The sequence below is a fragment of the Ceratotherium simum genome, chromosome Y, assembly GCF_057802395.1.
Source record: "Ceratotherium simum simum isolate JZ-2026a chromosome Y, ASM5780239v1, whole genome shotgun sequence".
Taxonomy (NCBI): Eukaryota; Metazoa; Chordata; class Mammalia; order Perissodactyla; family Rhinocerotidae; genus Ceratotherium; species Ceratotherium simum.
This window is the reverse complement of record NC_141941.1, coordinates 12,650,627-12,668,468: the sequence shown is the minus strand read 5'-3', so window position 1 is coordinate 12,668,468 and position 17,842 is coordinate 12,650,627. Positions and strand designations below refer to the sequence as shown.

At 48.8% G+C, this 17,842-nt stretch overlaps 1 protein-coding gene across 1 annotated transcript; it reads right to left on the bottom strand.

The window, feature by feature from the left end:
* Nucleotides 1-943: 943 nt before the first annotated feature.
* Nucleotides 944-16,514, bottom strand: LOC147911667 (ubiquitin-like modifier-activating enzyme 1). The gene is made up of 24 exons (XM_087427878.1): nt 16,456-16,514; nt 16,188-16,356; nt 15,959-16,093; nt 14,753-14,859; nt 14,399-14,489; nt 14,155-14,287; nt 12,363-12,460; nt 12,126-12,272; nt 11,812-11,988; nt 11,578-11,682; nt 11,409-11,489; nt 10,904-11,059; nt 8,775-8,940; nt 8,453-8,649; nt 5,941-6,005; nt 5,516-5,711; nt 4,832-4,906; nt 4,523-4,712; nt 2,939-3,027; nt 2,615-2,707; nt 2,300-2,491; nt 1,451-1,552; nt 1,243-1,343; nt 944-1,079 (listed from the first exon to the last, which is right to left on the bottom strand). Exons 1-24 carry the CDS (start codon nt 16,509-16,511, stop codon nt 944-946), a joined length of 3,057 nt encoding a protein of 1,018 aa, XP_087284004.1. The 5' UTR covers nt 16,512-16,514.
* Nucleotides 16,515-17,842: the final 1,328 nt, after the last annotated feature.

Here is a 17,842-nt window from a genome sequence, read left to right as displayed (position 1 = left end):
GCAGGAAAGGGCTTACCTTCTGTGGGTGATCTCAGCCAAATAATTTCCTTACCTAAGTGTAGAATACGTCTTAAGGTACTGGCATCTCAGCCCAGCAGAGCGTTTAAGGTCAGTTCCCCTTATAGCAGAGAACCATGGTTGTAAAGGATCTCAGGCGTCAAGTGGGGTGGGTTCAGACCAAGCTCTAGCAGAAAATACAAATTTAGAGAGGCTAAAGCACATTCTCAAGTAATAACAGTAAGTGCGTGTGAAACATATACTGCTTGCTGAGTACTGAGTACCTTAGAGGCATTTAATCCCTTTATTTCTCCCAATAACCCTGTGTCCCTTTATTTTACATATGAGGAGTCTGAGACGCAAAACGTTTAAGAGTTGTGACAGAGATTCTGCACATCGGCAAGATTTAGTATTCAGACCGACAGTCTAGGTCCAGAATCTCTATGACCTCTCAAAATCACACAGCAGGTAGCTGGAGGTAGGAAAGGTAGGATTAGAACCTGAATCAGACTTAACACACGGGGCTTGGTTAGCCTGCTCTATGACCTACTGGATCTATATTTCTTTCTAGCAGAGTGGATAGGCTAAAAAGGGAGCAAACCCCACATTTACGAGAACGTTGGGTTTAGTCTTCTCTGTCTCATAACCTTGGATTTGGGGCAAATTCCATGTTGCTGGGGTGGGGCTGAGCCCTTTGGATTGATTATCACCTGAACCTACACAGCCACAGGAAGCCGAACGTTTCCCAGAACCAACAGGGTATGTCAACACAAGGACTTGCCACATCTGGATTAATAACCCTTTACTAAGAATTCCAACTGTAAACAGTAGAAAGCAGCAGCAGCAAAAACAGTGATCTCAAAAAATGTAAGGGCTCAGCTTTTGCCACAACTAGAAGGTCTGGAAACACACTGACTCAGGAAGGGGTAGAGGGGCTGTCCAGGTGTCAGCGGATGGTGTATCGTACACAGGGGACCTCGACGTCTTTGCCGCTCTCGTCATTGCAGCACAGCTCAAGCACCAGTGCACGCACATGGCGGCCCAGCTTGCGCTTTGACACGTGGCTCACGATTTCTGTCATCCTGGGGCGAGGGAGAAGAGGGTCAGGGAGGTAGAAAGCAAGAGAGGAAGGACATACAGCAGCAAAGAAGGTAGGGAGAACAGTGAACATGAATGGTGTAGCCAGAAGTAGAGGCTTCCTACCCCATGCGGGGCCTCCCTCAGCCTGCCCAGTGGCCAACTCACGGCTGATCCAACCGTTTCTTGAGCTGGGTGGCTGGCATGAAAAAGGCGTAGAGCATGGATACGCCTTGGGAAAGCATGACGATCTCTAACTTGTGCACTGTCTGGAGAGGGCGGGAAGGAGGAGGCACAACAGTGTCACTGGGATGGAGACTACGAGCCACCTACATAACACCACCCCCAGGTGGAGTGAGTGAAGAAGTGGCCCTACCTTAAAGTAGCTGAGGAACTGCCTGAGGGTCATCTCTTCACCATTAGGCTGCAGCCCCTGTACCTCAAACCGATCCCACAACGTCCACTCCTGGTTATGGTACTGTGGGACAAAGCAAGGGGAGGGGAATGGGGGCCACTCGGGACTACGCTCCCCCATCAGTCAACTTGACATGTTAAGTCAGATCGACCACAACCCCCTTAGTTTGTGTGTGTGAGGAAGACTGGCTCTGAGCTAACATCCACCGCCTATCTTCCTCTTTCTCCTGAGGCAGATTAGCCCTGAGCTAACATCTCTGCCCATCTTCCTCCATTTTCTATGCGGGATGCTGCCACAGCATGGCTTGATGAGTGGCGTGTAGGTCTGCGCCCGGGATGCAAACCCGGGAACCCCGGGCAGCCGAAGTGCAGTGTGCGAACTCCACCACTACGCCACTGGGCCAGCCCCCTCTTTTGTTCAAATCCCTCTTGCGGCCTCAAGTCATCTTGAGTAAGCAACCGATATTTTTATAATGACCAACAAGGCCATACACCATGCAGAGCCTGCTATCTGCTTCGCTCACCTCGCACCCCATTTAATGTCAACCAACTACCTTGACCATCTCCCTCCTTATTTGTCAAACATGCCAGTCACACTCCTACTTTGCACAGGTTCAAAAAACTAGATGATGAACAAACGAGGGGTACACAAAGGGTACAGGGACCTAATTATGAAAGCCTGCTCTGGTATGATGAAGACTAGAACCAGTTTTACAGAGACAGATACCCCACCACACACACCCTACCCACATACACAGTCTCACCCACTCAATGGCTAACACCAAAGGTTTCCATACACACAAGCCCCTACCTGGTGACGGGGTGGGGCAAGGGGCTCTGCAAAGCTGAAGAAGGGCAGGGCCAAGTTGATGAAGCTGTTCTTATAGGAGTCAAGCTGCTGGTGTCCCTGCACCACCTTGTATAGCTCCAGACACACAAGGCCAACTACAGCTGCTGTGGTTGTGGCGATGGCTGGGATGATCTTCCCTGCTATCAGCTTGCTCTGTGAGACAGAAGGTGACAAGCAGAGGTAGTTGTTACAGGGGTTCAGGGTCTACAGAAGAGGGCAGATGTGGGAGACTCAAGCTTGGGGAGGAGTGAAAGGTTAGGGCTAGACTATCATTACCGTATGACGGTCTGCAGGGGGAATGTTATAGTTCTCTGCCCGGAGGTTGGATGCAGCCACAATGAAATCCATATGGAAGTTGCTGTCATCATCCTGTTGTGAGCAGGAAGGGAGAAAGAACAGAGAAGACGGGGTTAGAGGAAGAAAAGGCTTCCTGGGTCCTGGAGACTCAGGTATATTCCACCTCAATTACCTGCTGGACCAGCCAACAACTCTCCAGACCACTAATGACGACTGGGCCACACGGCAGGCCCGTAATCCCCACAAAAGCTTAGGATGGCTCAGCCCATCCTCCTACCCTCCTGAGGGGTCCCCTCCCTGCACCTTGTTAAAGTTGATGGGGTACATCTTGAACCCACGGAGCTTCTGTGGGCTGGGCAGCATGGCCTTGAGCTCCTGTAAGCGGCTACCATCTGCAGCAAAGGAGGCACAAGTTAGTCCAGCGTACATTCCAGGCCAGGGTCTCAGGTGAAATCAGGATACCAGGGTCGGGGAGAGGTGTTCAGGCAGATAAGCGATTTGAAAAGGAAAGACACTGTGGCAAAGAGTAGCTTGGAGTAGGAAAGGCAAGAGTGGAAAACACCCAAAAACAGAAAGAAAGAGGCAGACAGGTGTGAGGACATGAAAGGAGATATATCTGCAGTAACTGAGGCACTGATAAAGACATTAAGAAGGGAAGTAGATCGCAGCACTATTCAAAACAGACAAGAGGTGGAAACAGCCCGAGTGTCCACTGATGGATGAATGGATAAAGAAAATGTGGTCTATCCGATATTCAATAGACTATTAAGCAAATTCTCTCGCTTGCAACAATGTAGATGGGCCTGGAAGACATTGTGCTTAGCCAGAGACAGAAGACAAATAGTACTGCAGGACTGCACTTGTATGAGGTACCTAGAAGAGTCAAAATCATAGAAACAGAAAGTAGAATGGTGGCTGCCAGGGCTGGAGGGAGGACGACTGGGAAGTTATTGGTTAATGGGTAGAAAGTTTTAGATTTGCAAGGTAGGAAAGTTCTAGAGATCGGGTGCACAACAATGTGAATGTACCTAACGTCACTGAACAGTAGACTTAAAAATGGTTAAGACGGTAAATCTTGTGTGTTTTTTACCACAATTTTTTTAAATAAGGATGTAGATGAAGATATAAACAGAGAGACCTTGAAAGGGAGACTATGAGGAAGAACAACAGAGATAAGGGTATGTATGGAGGATGAGATAGAGGAAAATACATATAGGGGACATACAAAACAGAGAGGAACATGAGAGACTAGGTGTTAGGAAAGGGAAATGAGGGAGATATAGGAGGAGGGGAGAGATACAGTGAGGAGGAGATGGAAAGATATATACAAAGAAGACACAATACAGAGGGGGACTTCCAGAGCATGGGACAGTGCAGGGGAGAGAGGGGGATGCAATTGGATTTGGGGCACAGATATAGATGGAAAGAGGAGGAGGGAGATCTGAAGAGGGAGATGAGGAAAGACACATGGACCTCAGTCCTGGGGTGAAGATGCACACTCAAGGCAGCTGGGGCTATAGATGGGGAGATCTGGAAGGTGAAGGGGAGATCTGGGAGATGAACGAGGGAAGAAATCAAGCAGAGAGACAACGTATTAGTGGAGATCATATCCCTTTCTTCCCCACATAAACAGAAGAAGAAGAAAACAAAGGAAAGGAAAACAAAACAAGGCAAACCCATAGGAAAAAGATCAACAACTAGTTCTCCTGAGAGCCAAGGTGAGAAGAAGAAAGGAGGATTACGTGACAGAATCTGCCTCAACCAACCGTCCTTATTTTACAACAGAGGAGGAGAGGACCAAAGAATGGTGTGGGTAAACCTCAGGCCTGAGAATCACAGGGCGTAAGTGGGGTGGTGGCTCCAGGCCAACTGGCTAAGCACTCTCACCAACAGAGGCACTGGTGTCCTGGAGCTCCTGGTCAGAGATATGGATCTTGAGGCTCGACTTGGCGGTGAACTCAGGGACCTGCACAGACTGCAGGAGTGTGGCCACAGCAGCTCGGTCCTGAGAGCCCATCAGCCCATAGGTCTGGGCAAACAGGTTGGCAGCGGCCATGACGTAGTCCAGATGCAGAGGCTAGGAGTAGGCAAGATACGTGGGGGTACACACACCAGTCCTCCCCTGGGGAACCTCAGCCTCCTTTCCACCCACCCATTTTCCACACGACCCTAGGAGACCCTGGGGCGGAGACTTACATTGTTGACATCAAAGATGAGGGGGTGTGGACAGCGTTTGGGCCCAGACCAGAACGGGGCTCCTGAGCTCGTAAGCTAAGAGGATAGAAAGGTTTCTGAAGAGCGGTACCTGAGAGGAGAGGCCTCTCTGGGTCATCTCAGCCCCAAAGTCTCAGCTCAGCCCCTGGGCATTCACTTTCTGCCAGATACCGGGCTATTTGCCAAACTCTTAGGGATTGCCAGGCCCCTGACTAACTTAACTAATTTATTAACTTAATAAATACCAATTGATCTCCACAAACCTCCCAAGAAATAGGTTACCGTTATTCCTACTTCACACATGAGGACAGTGAGGCGCAGAGAGAAGACACATGATTGCCCCAAGGTCAAATGGAGCTGGGACTGGAACCCACCGAGTTCCTGGCCTCTTAAATCCCAAATTTCTCTCCTATAATCTCTACAGCCCTGACTGGGAATCGGGTATGACTCACCCAACACTACAGGTGAGGGAAAGAAAAACCCTTGAGAGAAAGGGGATGGGGAGAAACACAGGTATTTGACTGCAAAGTGCACGGGCTTCATCACTTTACAAGATCTCCGTGCCCTGGTGTGTCTGCCACGGCCAGATTAACTGGAATGAGCCACGTCAAGATCCCGTGTTTCCAGGAAAGATATTCTGCCAAAGGGACCCAGCCAACACAATACCTGGTCGGGAGGGAAGTTGTGCAGCAGCTGCCGGATGTTGTTGGAGTACTGGGTGTGCCAGTGGTGGCAAGCCCAGGCCACACAGTCGGCCCAGGTCTGTGGCCGCTGCAGCACCAGGCTGCACTGCAGTGCCTCCAGCACCTCCAGGGGTTGGCTGCCTGCCAGCCGCAGTATCTGCTTCACAAACTTGGAGTCTCTATCAGGAATCAGAGGGGGCACAGGGCAGGATTACACACTGGCCCCCAGAGTGGGCTTAACTCCATGGAACGACAGGCCAGACCCCTCAATGCTATGAGGCCCAGACTTTCAGTAATTCTTTCAAAAAGTGTGCCAGGAGCTGAGTGTTACAATGGTTACAGGATGCCTGTAACCAGGGGGCTACAGGGGACAGGGTGAGGGAGCATTTGGACAGACGGATTACTCACGTCAGGTACTGGTTGACGTTTTCTGCTGGCTGCCTGAAGAGACCTTCAAACTCATCCCGAGCCCACTGCAAACGGAGCAAACAGCTTCATGGGGTTATAGGAAACAAAACGGGTTTCAGTAGACATAAGAAAGACCTTCAGTGCATAAAGCAAACAGGAAGAGTGTGGCTGCTATGGGAGAACAGAGGAAGGAAGCCCCCAAATGTGGCTCCTCCAACTTCTCAAGCCCCCACCACCTCCATTTAAAAACCAGTGACCTTGATCTGGGCAGTGCTCACAACTGTATATGTGTGGAAAATTTGTTCTTAAGATGTACGTACCTTACTTTTGGTGTGTTACACCTCACATTTTGGTGTGAGAAAGTTCACACCAAAAATAAAACATGAATGATCCCTACACAGGTCCTAGGATAGGGAGGAAAACAATACAGAGGTTTTGCCCCCTGAGAACTAAGGCATCAATTAATATAGTCAATAGTGAAGCGATCTGGAGAATCTGGATGCTGCAGATCCAGGTCCAAATCCCAGCTCTGCAACAGTTTTGTAACTTCAGGTATACAAGATGGCACCTTTACCTCTGTATCCTCATTTCAGAAACACATGCAGTAACAGTAACATCTAAGCCTGAAGGAATGAGCAAATACGTATATATTAAGTGGTAAGTGCCTCACAAAAGCCTTGTGAGTGTCTTGACATGAGTACAGCCATGTTTGGCCACTCCATTGACCTATAGCCACCAGCACACAAAGAAATACAAAGCTGCTTTCTGTGTGATGGGAACTGGCCTTTTCCCGGGAACTGGCCTTTCTCCCACGGAGAGAGTTGCAAGGTGTAACATTTCAAGGCTCGTGGAGCGTCGTAGCATGGGATGGACTGGCCATCTGTGGCAGGCTAAGACGATAACCAAAGAGAACAATGCACATACACAACTACTGGGCTGGGACGTTAGCCAAGGAGCTCAATGCACGTACGCCACTGATAACTATTTTGTGCATGGGAACACTAGATGCTTGCTCTGTAAACTCTGTAACTGCTTATATAAACTGCTGGAAACTGAGACCTGGTGAAAGTTCCACCTGTGGAAGGGACAACTTGCCCAGGACGTGTGATCCTTGCCCAGCCGCGTCAATTGACAGGACTCTCCCGGCAGTGGGGTGTAAATGTTGTGAGTAATTGATTTGATGTGAAGTAACTGATTTGATATGAAGTAACTGATTTGATGTGTTCTCTTTTCGGTCAATCTGGTGTTTCTCCTTCCGGTTGATTTGTGTCATTTTTCTTCAACCAATGTGGATGTTTTGCCTTTCCAGTCAGGCTGATATTTTTCCCTCAACATCTGACCTATTCAGATCTGTTTGCAGATTATCGCCTTTACTATCCTCTATATAATAAAATGTACCTTCAGTCCATTTGTTTGGAGTGGAAAGTGTCTTTTACATCTCCAATTGAATCCCTGAATGTCTCATAACAGTGAGACACTGCTGTCATCCCCGTTTTACAGATAACCAATCTGAAGCAGGAAGAGGTTAAGTCCAAGAAGTTGTTTTAACAGCTTTTCAATAGGCCTTCCTGCATGTTGAGCAGAGACTAACAGAGTAGTAGAACTATTACCTAGTAGAGACGTTACAGACGCACGCGCGCACACACACACGTACAAACACACACATGTACAAACACATGGGGGAGACACACACACATACTGTACTAAGTGCACAAATATTAGCACATCCTTTCTATAACTGTTGGGTTGGAAGAAGAGGTGGCAGATCAAACTGTTTCAGTGTCTCCTCATTTTCTTATTACCCTCTTCCTCCGCCTAAATATGGCTCAAAGACTGCATTAACAGCCACTTGGATAATACAGTGATATTCTTGGGTGAAAGAGGACTGGAATGACGATAAGCTTCCCAGTGCTGTTAACCAGATGTGTTACTTTGATGATACGTACAGTCTTCTGTACGTACGTGCATTATACAAACAGAATTATCCTAACAAACCAGCGGTTAAACATATTTTGGGCAACATTTAGCTTTCCAAACCTAAATACAAAGGGAAGATTAGAGGTAGTTACATAACTAGCAGAAATGATATTAAGACATTAATTTTGTTCAGCAAGAAAATAGTATTCTGTTTACACAGGAGTGCATGGTCACTTTTCAGATGTATACCGAATTGCATAAAGCATTTTATATATTACATAAAACACCTGCCTGTGCTGTTCCCAGGATAAAAATTTTAAAGTTAAAAAGTGAATCACTTTGAAAAGCATAGGCTGCTGGGTACACAGTGAGGGAAGGATGTTTGAAGAAAAGGCACAAGGCACACTGAAGCCTGCATCACCTGAATAACAAGGGCTTGGTGGCTGACAGACTGCCCAGGTGCCTGTCTCTCCCACCTCTCCCTCCCCCGCAAGGCTGATCACCTGCAAGGTGTGCTCAACGGCATTGGGGAAGTTCTTCAGTGTGCAGATGGGGATGGACTTCTCACTTCTCCCTCCCCCGCAAGGCTCATCACCTGCAAGGTGTGCTCAATGGCATTGGGGAAGTTCTTCAGTGTGCAGATGGGGATGGACTTCTCAGGAGGGTCCTGGCTGGAACTGTACGACTCTGTCAGGAAGGGGATAACCACCTGCACGTTGCCCTTGGTGCCCAGGGTGCCTGACTCCAGCAGCGGCTTACGGTAGTATACGCAGCGGCGGTCCACGTACATGCCTGCGGGGAGGTGGCAGGGCGGGTGTGAGCGGGCATAACATCAGGACAGGACAGGAAGAGAGATACTCCCCAACACACACACCAACACACACACACACAGATAACAAATCTGTCTCCAAACTCACGGGTGTCCACGTTGTCCAGGCCATTGGCCACACCATCCAGGTTCTGGAAGAAGTCATCGTCATAGATATGCTCTGTGTCAGGGCCCACGCGGTTCTGATGGCTCATCACCCGGATGTGTGGATTTATCTGGTGAACAGCTGTAGCAGCTGTGTCAGACTTTGATTTCTGGGTGGGGACAGAAGAACCGAGATGTTATTCATACACTCACCCAAAACACAATTACCGGGCTTCCTGAGAACCGATTTATCTAACGACAGGAAAAAGCCTAGGCTCTGAGCTCAGGTGCTCCTTGATTCAGCAGAACAGATGGTCTGTGACAAAGGCTACATGGCTGGGGTTGGGAAAAATCGGGCAGGTGGTTTGCAGAAAAGGAAACAGTGATGTGAATAGGAGACGCTGGGTCAGATAACTGTTTGACATCCATTGTTTTTCACAAGTTAACAGCACCCTGAAGTTGGGGTGCATTCACCGAAACAAAACCAAGGTGCTAGCACAGGAACAAATGGGATCCTCTGAAAGCCCGTCAGGTTAACGTTCCTCTTCTCCTCAATGTTCTCCACTGGCTCCCACTTTCACTTTCAGTAAAATACGTTGGGCCCGATTACTTCTATAAAATTGGGACCCCTGCATCCCACCTCTCTGTTCCTTAAATACAACCAGGCATATTGCAACCTCAAGGTTTTGCTCAGGCTGTAACCTGTACCTGATACAGTAGCAGAACCATAACCTAGTAAGAGACGTTATAGACACACATACACATACAAACGTGTCTTCCCTGAGATATCTTCTTATTCTCCTATATTATCCAAGTCTTTGTGGAAATGCCACCTTTCCAGGGAGGGCTTCCCTCACCACACTGCAAACCACCCTCCAAGGCACTTCCAACTCTTCCTTATCTTGTTTTTCATTGTTGCCTTTGTATAGTGTTTTTCACCTGCTAACATTAACCATACACTTTGCTTTTATGTGTACTGTTTACAGTAGCAGTTCTCAAACACAACGGTCTTAAATGGAGCTCTCGTTATGAGGGGGGCAGGCACCAATATTTCCTGTATGAGAAACTTAAACTGAGAAAATTTTAAAATATTGTCAGTCCATGTAAAACTGGAAGAATTTCATCACATAGCATAAGCATTGTCAAAACAAAATTTCCAATACAAAACAGTCAGTTGTATGCCCAGTTTGGCAAATCTGTTTTAAGTTATATAATCTTTTAGAAAACAGCCACTGGATTCTCATAGCTACTGCATGCAATCCATTTTATGTTTTGCTTGAGGGATACAAGGGTTATTCAGTGTCAGAGAAGAATATTTTAATGGTATTTTCAGATAATTGTTGACATTTTAAAAAATGCATCAAAACTCGACAAGTGATACAGTCTTATCAAGTTCATGTGCAAGGTGAAATCACAAATCCATACCAAATCCATTAGTTTGTTTTGTATTTTGAATGCATCTTTAGCTAATGCACAATTTTTTATCGTCATGCATTGGTCACTTGGAAAATACTGTGTCACTGAGTTAGGGAAAGCTTCCCACACTGGAGTGGAAAATACTACTTTCACTTCAAAAAATAAGAGTGGCAACTAATGTTGTAGAATTCTTAAAATAGTTGTGATCATGCAGACTCGGTGAAAGCGTGTTGTGAACCTCCAGAGGACCTCACACATTTTGAGAACCTCGCATGTACTCTATGTCTTCCCACTAGACAATGGCACGAACCTTCCTGCTGTTATCGTATGTATTCCAAATGTCTAGAGCAGTGCCTAGTAGGTGGATGGCAAAATGAAAGATAAGACTCTGAGCAGGCAAAAATAACACTGACCCCCTTCACAGAAGACTTACCCGATAGACCCCTCCACAACCTAGCTTCCACAGTCCCACATTAGCAGTGACCAAAAGAAAAAAGGTGGGGGAAGGCATAAAATGACAAAGGAAACAAAAAGACATAATAAGTACTCAGTAATTATCTGCTGAAAGACTGAAAGCTAGAGAAAAAGAATGTGGGGAGAGCTGAAGAAACATACAGAGAGGCAAAATGACCTAAGCCATTAAGATTGGTTACAAGAGAAAACAAAAAGAGAACTGGGAGAAGAATGTCACCCACTCACCATGTCCACCCTACTCACCGTGACGTCCCAGGGTCGGAACAAAAACTGTCGGTTCAGATTGGACTTCTCAATGGTGTCCATGTCTGTAACGGTGACTGCCCCACCCTCCCTGCAGCCCAGCCCAATCATCGCAAAGTTCTTGAGCAGCTCACAGCCAATGGCCCCTGCACCCACCTGGGACGTGGCAAAGAAGAGAGACAGGCTGGTTAGGATGACTGAGAGTAGCAAAGCCACCCATTAGTCCTCACATACCCTGGAGACAGCAGGAGAGGGTAAGAGGGTCTAGTACTGCATATTCCAGTGCCAAGCTATAAAAATCCATGCTCATCTAAGGAAGGAGGCACCAGAAGGGGGAATGAAGGGACACATCAGGCTTTCTCTTGCTATGATGAAAATCAAAAAACGGATGGGATGAGTGTACAAGAACCAAAGACCCTCCCTCGTGAGGCAGAAGGAGACTCCAGAAGAGGAGGCCAGAGGCTAGGGGAGATGAAGGTAGCTAGTACCCAACAGGATCACTTACCAAGAAGTACCTCTGCTCGCCTAGCTTCTCTTGCAGGTCTGAGCCAAATACAGCCACCTGCCCATCATAACGGTTCTGGCACTGAGTCACGAGAAGGAAGGAGGGTCAGAGAAGAACTGCCTCACCGAGTCCCACAATAACGCCTTCCCCGTGGGGCCCCCTCACATACCGGAAGGCACTTGTCCTCTGTGAGGGCCTCTTTGTCCTCAGGGAGACACTCAAGGGCATCAAAGTACAGCCACTGCATAACAGGCATGAACTTCCCAGAGCATGCCTGAGGAGGGGGTAAGAAACGGGAGATGGTCAGTGGCTAACCAGAGCCTGACACAGACGCACAGTAAGTGACGTAGGCAGGAAGGCACCAGGCCCATCCCCAACCCTGCCCTTCTCCACCCATGCTGACCTTCATAACCTCCTGGGCAGCCAGGCCCCCAATGAAGGCATTTATGGGCGCCAGATCCCCAGCAGCCACATACGCCAGCTTCCGGATGAGGTCTTCATCCAGGCTGTCCTGCTGCAGTGCTGGCCCGGCTCCAGCATTCACGGCCTGTGCCAGGGTCACCAGTTCTGCTGCATCCTCCTGGTAGGGCAGAAGGAAGCAAGAGAGGACCAGTCAGGCCCACTGTGCGGACAGGGAGAGGGAGAGAAAGTAGACAGATGGAGAGCCATGGTCGGGCTGTGGGCCAAGGACCCTGACTGGTTTGCCCAGCCATCTACCTCATTGTGGGGCCGAGGGGGCCGGCCATGCTGAGCACAGAACCGGTGCAGGGCCTGGAAGCCAATGTGCAGCTGAGCAGGGCGAGAATACTTGGCAAAGTCTGTTGTCACAAAGTATGGCTCTGCCAGGGAGGCCAGCAAGGATTTCTGTGGAAAGCAGGACATCAGGACCAGAGAAGTAATAAGCCTAGAAAAGCCTGGACCCCTACAGCACTCCCTTGACCCCCATATACTCACAAAGCTGATCTTCTTAGGGACTTTGACCTGAGTGACGATGCCGCCACGGATGTAGTCAGAGAAGCTGGAGGTATCACAGATACTAAAGGTATAGGGACCTGGGGAATAAACAGGATGGAGGGGTATCTGTCAGTCCCTGCACCAACCCTCCTGTCCCCACCATCCTGGATCCACAGCACCACCCAAACAAGAATGAGAAAGCCACCCCAGCTCAGACCCAGCTCAGACAAGGGAGACCTCTGCTCCAAGCTCTCTTCAGACAGGAAAAACCATTATCCCTTATGACACCACAGGTAACCTATGCCTTCACATCACCCTGGAGAAGACAAAAGTAAGCCCTGAAAGGATCCAACAGCAACCAATAATTCTCCAGAACAAAACTCAAAAATATTAAAGGGACACACAAAAACCCAGTTTCGTAAATATAACGGTCACAATTATCTTGCCTCCATCACACATTACCAAACCAACCGCGGATTTGTGGCTTGAGTTTTCATCAAATTTGTAAAGTTTTTGGCCATTAATTTCTTCAAAAACTTTTTTTGGCCTCACATCTTTGTTGGGACTCATTACAGTAGGCTACCTGTATTCTTCACTTGTAGCAGTTTGTGCCTTTTTTTAAACCTTCCAATTCTCTCCCTAACATATCCATGATTTTCCAGAGCTGCTTTGACATAGGAAATACATTTATAATAGCCGTCTTAAGTTTCCGGTCTACAGATGTTATACACCAGATGGGACTAACAAAACTAACACGACAAGAAAAGATTAGTAAATTTGGCATACTAAAATAAGCTACAACAAAGAGGGAACAAAGACAAAAAAAGTCAAGTGGCTTAAAATACATGTAATTGGAGTTCTGGAAAGAGACGATGGGCTGGAAGGGGGGAGAAGGCAATATTTTGGGAAAAATTATGGCCAGTAATTGTCCAAATTTCATAAAACCATAAACTCCAAGCAAAAGAAACATGGATAAAACTACACTGAGGTACAGCATAATCCTCCTGCATAAAATTAGTGATAGAGAAAATAAAAATAAGCACATCACAGAGGGGAACGAGGGACGGCAGGCTTCCTGTGGAAAATAATGCAGCAAGACAATAGAGCGACATCTTTAAAGCAATAAAAGAAAAAACTGTCAATCTAGAATTCCACACCACACAAAAATACATTTCGAACCCTTGGGCAAATTAAAGACAATTTCAAGCATTAAAAAGCCAAAAGAAGCAACATCAGCAGACTCCACACTACAACAAATGTTAAAGGGCAGCCTTCAGGTAGAAAGAAAATGATATCAGATGTAAATCCAGATGCACAGAAAAGTTCTGAGAACTTTGAAAACGGTGACTTGTATGACACACAACAGCAAACGCTGAACCACGATGTGGAAATACTGTGTTGTAAGGTTCTTTTTAATATGTACAGCAGTAAAGTATTACCTAGATACTAGTACACACAAATGCTAAGTACACACAATGTTGTACACTACAAATTCCAAAGCAAACACTTAAGAAAAACAGGGACGGCCAATAAACCGATAAGAGAAATGGAATCAAACGCTAGTGGCATGAACTTCTTCTGCCTCTAGTTCAGTTCACACCTCTTGAGTGAGGCCCCACGAACACGTCTATCCTAAGTCTGAACTCAGATTTCAGAGAGCTGTCGTCACTTGGCCTTTGATGCGATTCAGACTACAGACATGTGTCACCCCTTAGCCCCTGGGCCAGCCCACACCACAGGACACTCTCCCTTTGCTCCAGGAAACCATTTCTTGCCCCCAGCCTCGGCATACCCAGGACTTTGATCTCTATGGGGGAGGTGCCATTGAGTTCATGCATGCCCTGGACTTCCGTGAAGCAGACAAAGTCGCCGCTCTCAAAGCCGTGCCGGGCCTCATCCAGGCAGGTAACCACACCAGGGTTGTCCTGGTGGGAAGAGAAGCAAGCCTCAGACGTAGGCTCAGGGTACCAGGAGCAGACAGGGAGGACTTCTGCTGCCCACCTGCCCACCAGAACATCTGGGGCCAACCTCCTCACCCTGGTGACCATAGAAACCATAGCGCTGAGCGGCTGCTCCCCATTGCAATCTGTGAGGATCATTTCCTCTCCAAAGTCACAGAACAGTTGCCTGTCGAGGGAGACAACAGGAGTGGTGCCTGAGACTCACGCACACAGGTACTCCGTATGTCCTTCAAGACGCAGTGAAAGCTTGCTAAGCAAACGCAGCCCGTCACTGCTGCCAATCAGGCAGCACTCCTGTCACATGGGGAGAGCTGACCATGCACAGTCGAAAACCTAGCTGGCTGAGAGCAGCATGAGAGCAGTGGGGGTCAGGGAGTCTTGGCCTGGGCCTGGCAGGAGTTGGGGAGAAAAGGAGAGGCAGGCACTCACCCAAACAGGCCACGTGTGTCTGCCACCACCAGCTTGATTCCATGGCTGTGACAGAACTCACCCACCTGCAGCTGGTCCTCCAAGGGACTGTTGGTAAGGACCACCACCTATAACGAGAAGGAGGCTCAGGCGGAGGGCCTGGCCCTGGGGTGAAGGGAAGTAAGAAAAGAAAGGAGAAAGGCAGGCCAGGGATGGGAGAAGTGTCAGGCAGGACATGGGTGGTGGGGTGTCAGGACTCAAGCTTTGCTGGGTCAGTCCTCTTCTGTAAACATTTATAAAGTATGTATGTGTGTCCTATTCAGTGAGGGTGAGACTCAGTGAAGGGACATACGAATCCCCGAATACGAGAAGAAAGGCAGAGATACTTCAAAGACAGAGTTTGAGAACGAACTCACTCACTCATTGGACAAACACACTCCTGCCTGTCTACAACCCTGAAGTGCTCCGTGAGATAAAAAATGAGTCATGCTATGTTGCCAAAGTCTAAGTTTAGACCCCTCCCTCCCACACACACTTGCTTCAATTCTCAAAAAAAAACCCATACCTGCTCAGCCACAATCGGCAGGGGTCTCTGTCAGAATTCTCTTCCCTATTCACCAGGATAAACTCCTACTCCTACACCACGGGTTCCAGCACCCTAGTCCTCTCGGAAACCCCAGGACGGGTATCAGCACCCAGAGCTCCTCTTTGCAGTCCAGTGATTTCACAGACAGCTACATGGAGCTTATCATGTGCCAACTGCTATGCTAGGTGTTTAACCCTCACAAAAACGCTGAGATCAGGACTGCTAGGTGTTTAACCCTCACAAAAACGCTGAGATCAGGATTGCTAGGTGTTTAACCCTCACAAAAACGCTGAGATCAGGATCGCTATTTTTCCTGTTGTGCTTGGACAACAGGGACACGAAACTAACCTACCTGTTCGCTGTCATACAACTAGAAGAGCTAGATCCTCACATATCTAGGTAGTTTGCCTTCAGAGTTCAGTGTTCACAACCACCAAGTGACAGTACCTGGCCACTTCCCTCCTGAAAATGTCTGAGATCCCCCCAGGACAGGTCCAGGGTCTAAGTCCCGCCAGTATCCCCTAGCCTCGCAGCACAAAACCTGACACACAGGGCTACCGCATTATATAAATATTGAGCCAACCAACCAGAAACAGGATCTGAGAAGGTTAGACTGGAAGCAGGCTGATGCCCCAAGGTACCTGGAAGCCACTGAGGAAGTCCTCAACGAGAGCCCCAGTGTAGGTGCTGACGGGCACATAGCTGTTGAGCTCGGCAAGGCGGGGCTGTGATACCTCAGCCCGGTTTTTACCGACGTCCTCCTCCCGTAGGTAGAACTAAAAGAGGGTACAAGAAGGGATGAAGTGAAGTGGATGCAGAGCCCAGGGGATCTGGCGCCTGGACAAAGGGAAGGGAGCAACAAAGAGGTACCTGGGAGGAGAGGTCAGCCCACTGGGCAGTGCCCTGGTCATGCAGGGTGACGGCTTTGACCCCAGCAAGGATGACATTCTTGGCGATCTCCACACCTAGGCCCCGAAGGCCCGACACCAGCACACTGGACGTCTGGAGATGCTTCATTGCCTCGTGGCCCAGCACGTACCTGACAGGTTAGGGAACATTCTGGGTCAGGGCTTGGCCCAGCCAACACCAGGCTCTCTGTGTCTCCTCCAACTCCCATCCCCAGGCTCAGCACACTTACAGCTGCCGGGAGTAAAGACCCTCGTCTATGTCTGTCTCGCTGTCTTTTTTTGCCATTCCCTAGGAATGCAAGGGAGAAACAGTTTCAAGGAGCTAGCAGGAATGGAGCTGAGACAGATACCAGATGGAGGCGCTTCCCCACCAACCACCCTACTACCCCCCTACAGGTCTCCAGAGAGAAGACACTCACACTGTTTGGTCCTGAGGGCACGCTGAGTACCACAGAAGAGGGAGCGGAGGAGTTAGAGCTTGGTATTGGATCTGGCCCAGACACAGTGCTTCTTGGATTGTGGCAAGATGGACATCTGAAGGCAAAGGGTCAGAGGTGAGCCAGATGGGGACAGGCTTTTCTTTTTGTTGGCGGCAACTCTGGGAGGGAGAAGGGATTCAGCACTAGTATCCCCATGCTCAGATGAGAAGGATAAAGAAGATCTGCTCGGTACTAGGGCTGCTCTGATGGGCTGGAAAGAGGAGGCTGAACTGACCGTCCAGGCCTAAAAGACGGAGTGAGCAGACAATTGCCAGATCCTGAAGTCGGGCTGGGTTTCTCTGACCAACAGTGCTGGGCCCCACGGAGGCCAACCAGACGCAGGGAAGGGGATCTACTCTGACAGAAGCCTGTTGGGGGAGGAGATGTGTGATAGTGACGTCAGGTCCTAGGAGGCTGAAAGCAGAACCCGAGCGCCTCTGACTGAAGATGCTGGGGACCCTGAAAGGCTCTGAGGGCAAACTATGAGGCATGACATGCAGTTAAGGAATCCTGAAAGAAGCCGGGAAAGCTGCTGCTTTTGAACACACAGGAAGGGCCCAGCATGAGGCTGGGAAGGTGAGTCTCTGACAAGGGTGCTTAGGACCAAAATCTGGGAAGATACTCGGGGGCTATCTGAAAAGAAGGCTGGGACCATGGGAACGGTGCTGTTCTCCACAAGGAGATACTGCGGGCGTGTCACTGAGGGACCGTGCCAGACCCAGAGGGGTTTCTGACACAGGACACTGCGATGGAGTTAGGGGAGGTGGGCCACTGAGTTCCAACGCCCGGGTCTTGGGATGTCTCTGGAGATGATGCAGAAAGGAAGAAGTCTTTAAGGGCAGGTACTAAAGGTCTCCATGGTGAGAAGGCCAAGAAAAAAAATCTCTGAGTAGAAACACCACGTCCAGAGCCATCTCTCATGGAAGAGGCCACAAGTCAGGGTGAGAGGTGAGGAAGGGGTCCCTGACAGAAAGCCAGGCCCAGATGGTCTTCCACAGGGTCAGGTCCCCTTTGTAGCTTTGAAAGGTGACCGTGGCAGGAGGAAAGCAGGGAGGGCCGTGACGTCTGAAGAAAGATGTTAGAGAGAGCTCCCTTTCAGGGGACGTGAAGGCCAAACAGACCCTCCCAGAGGTCTGGG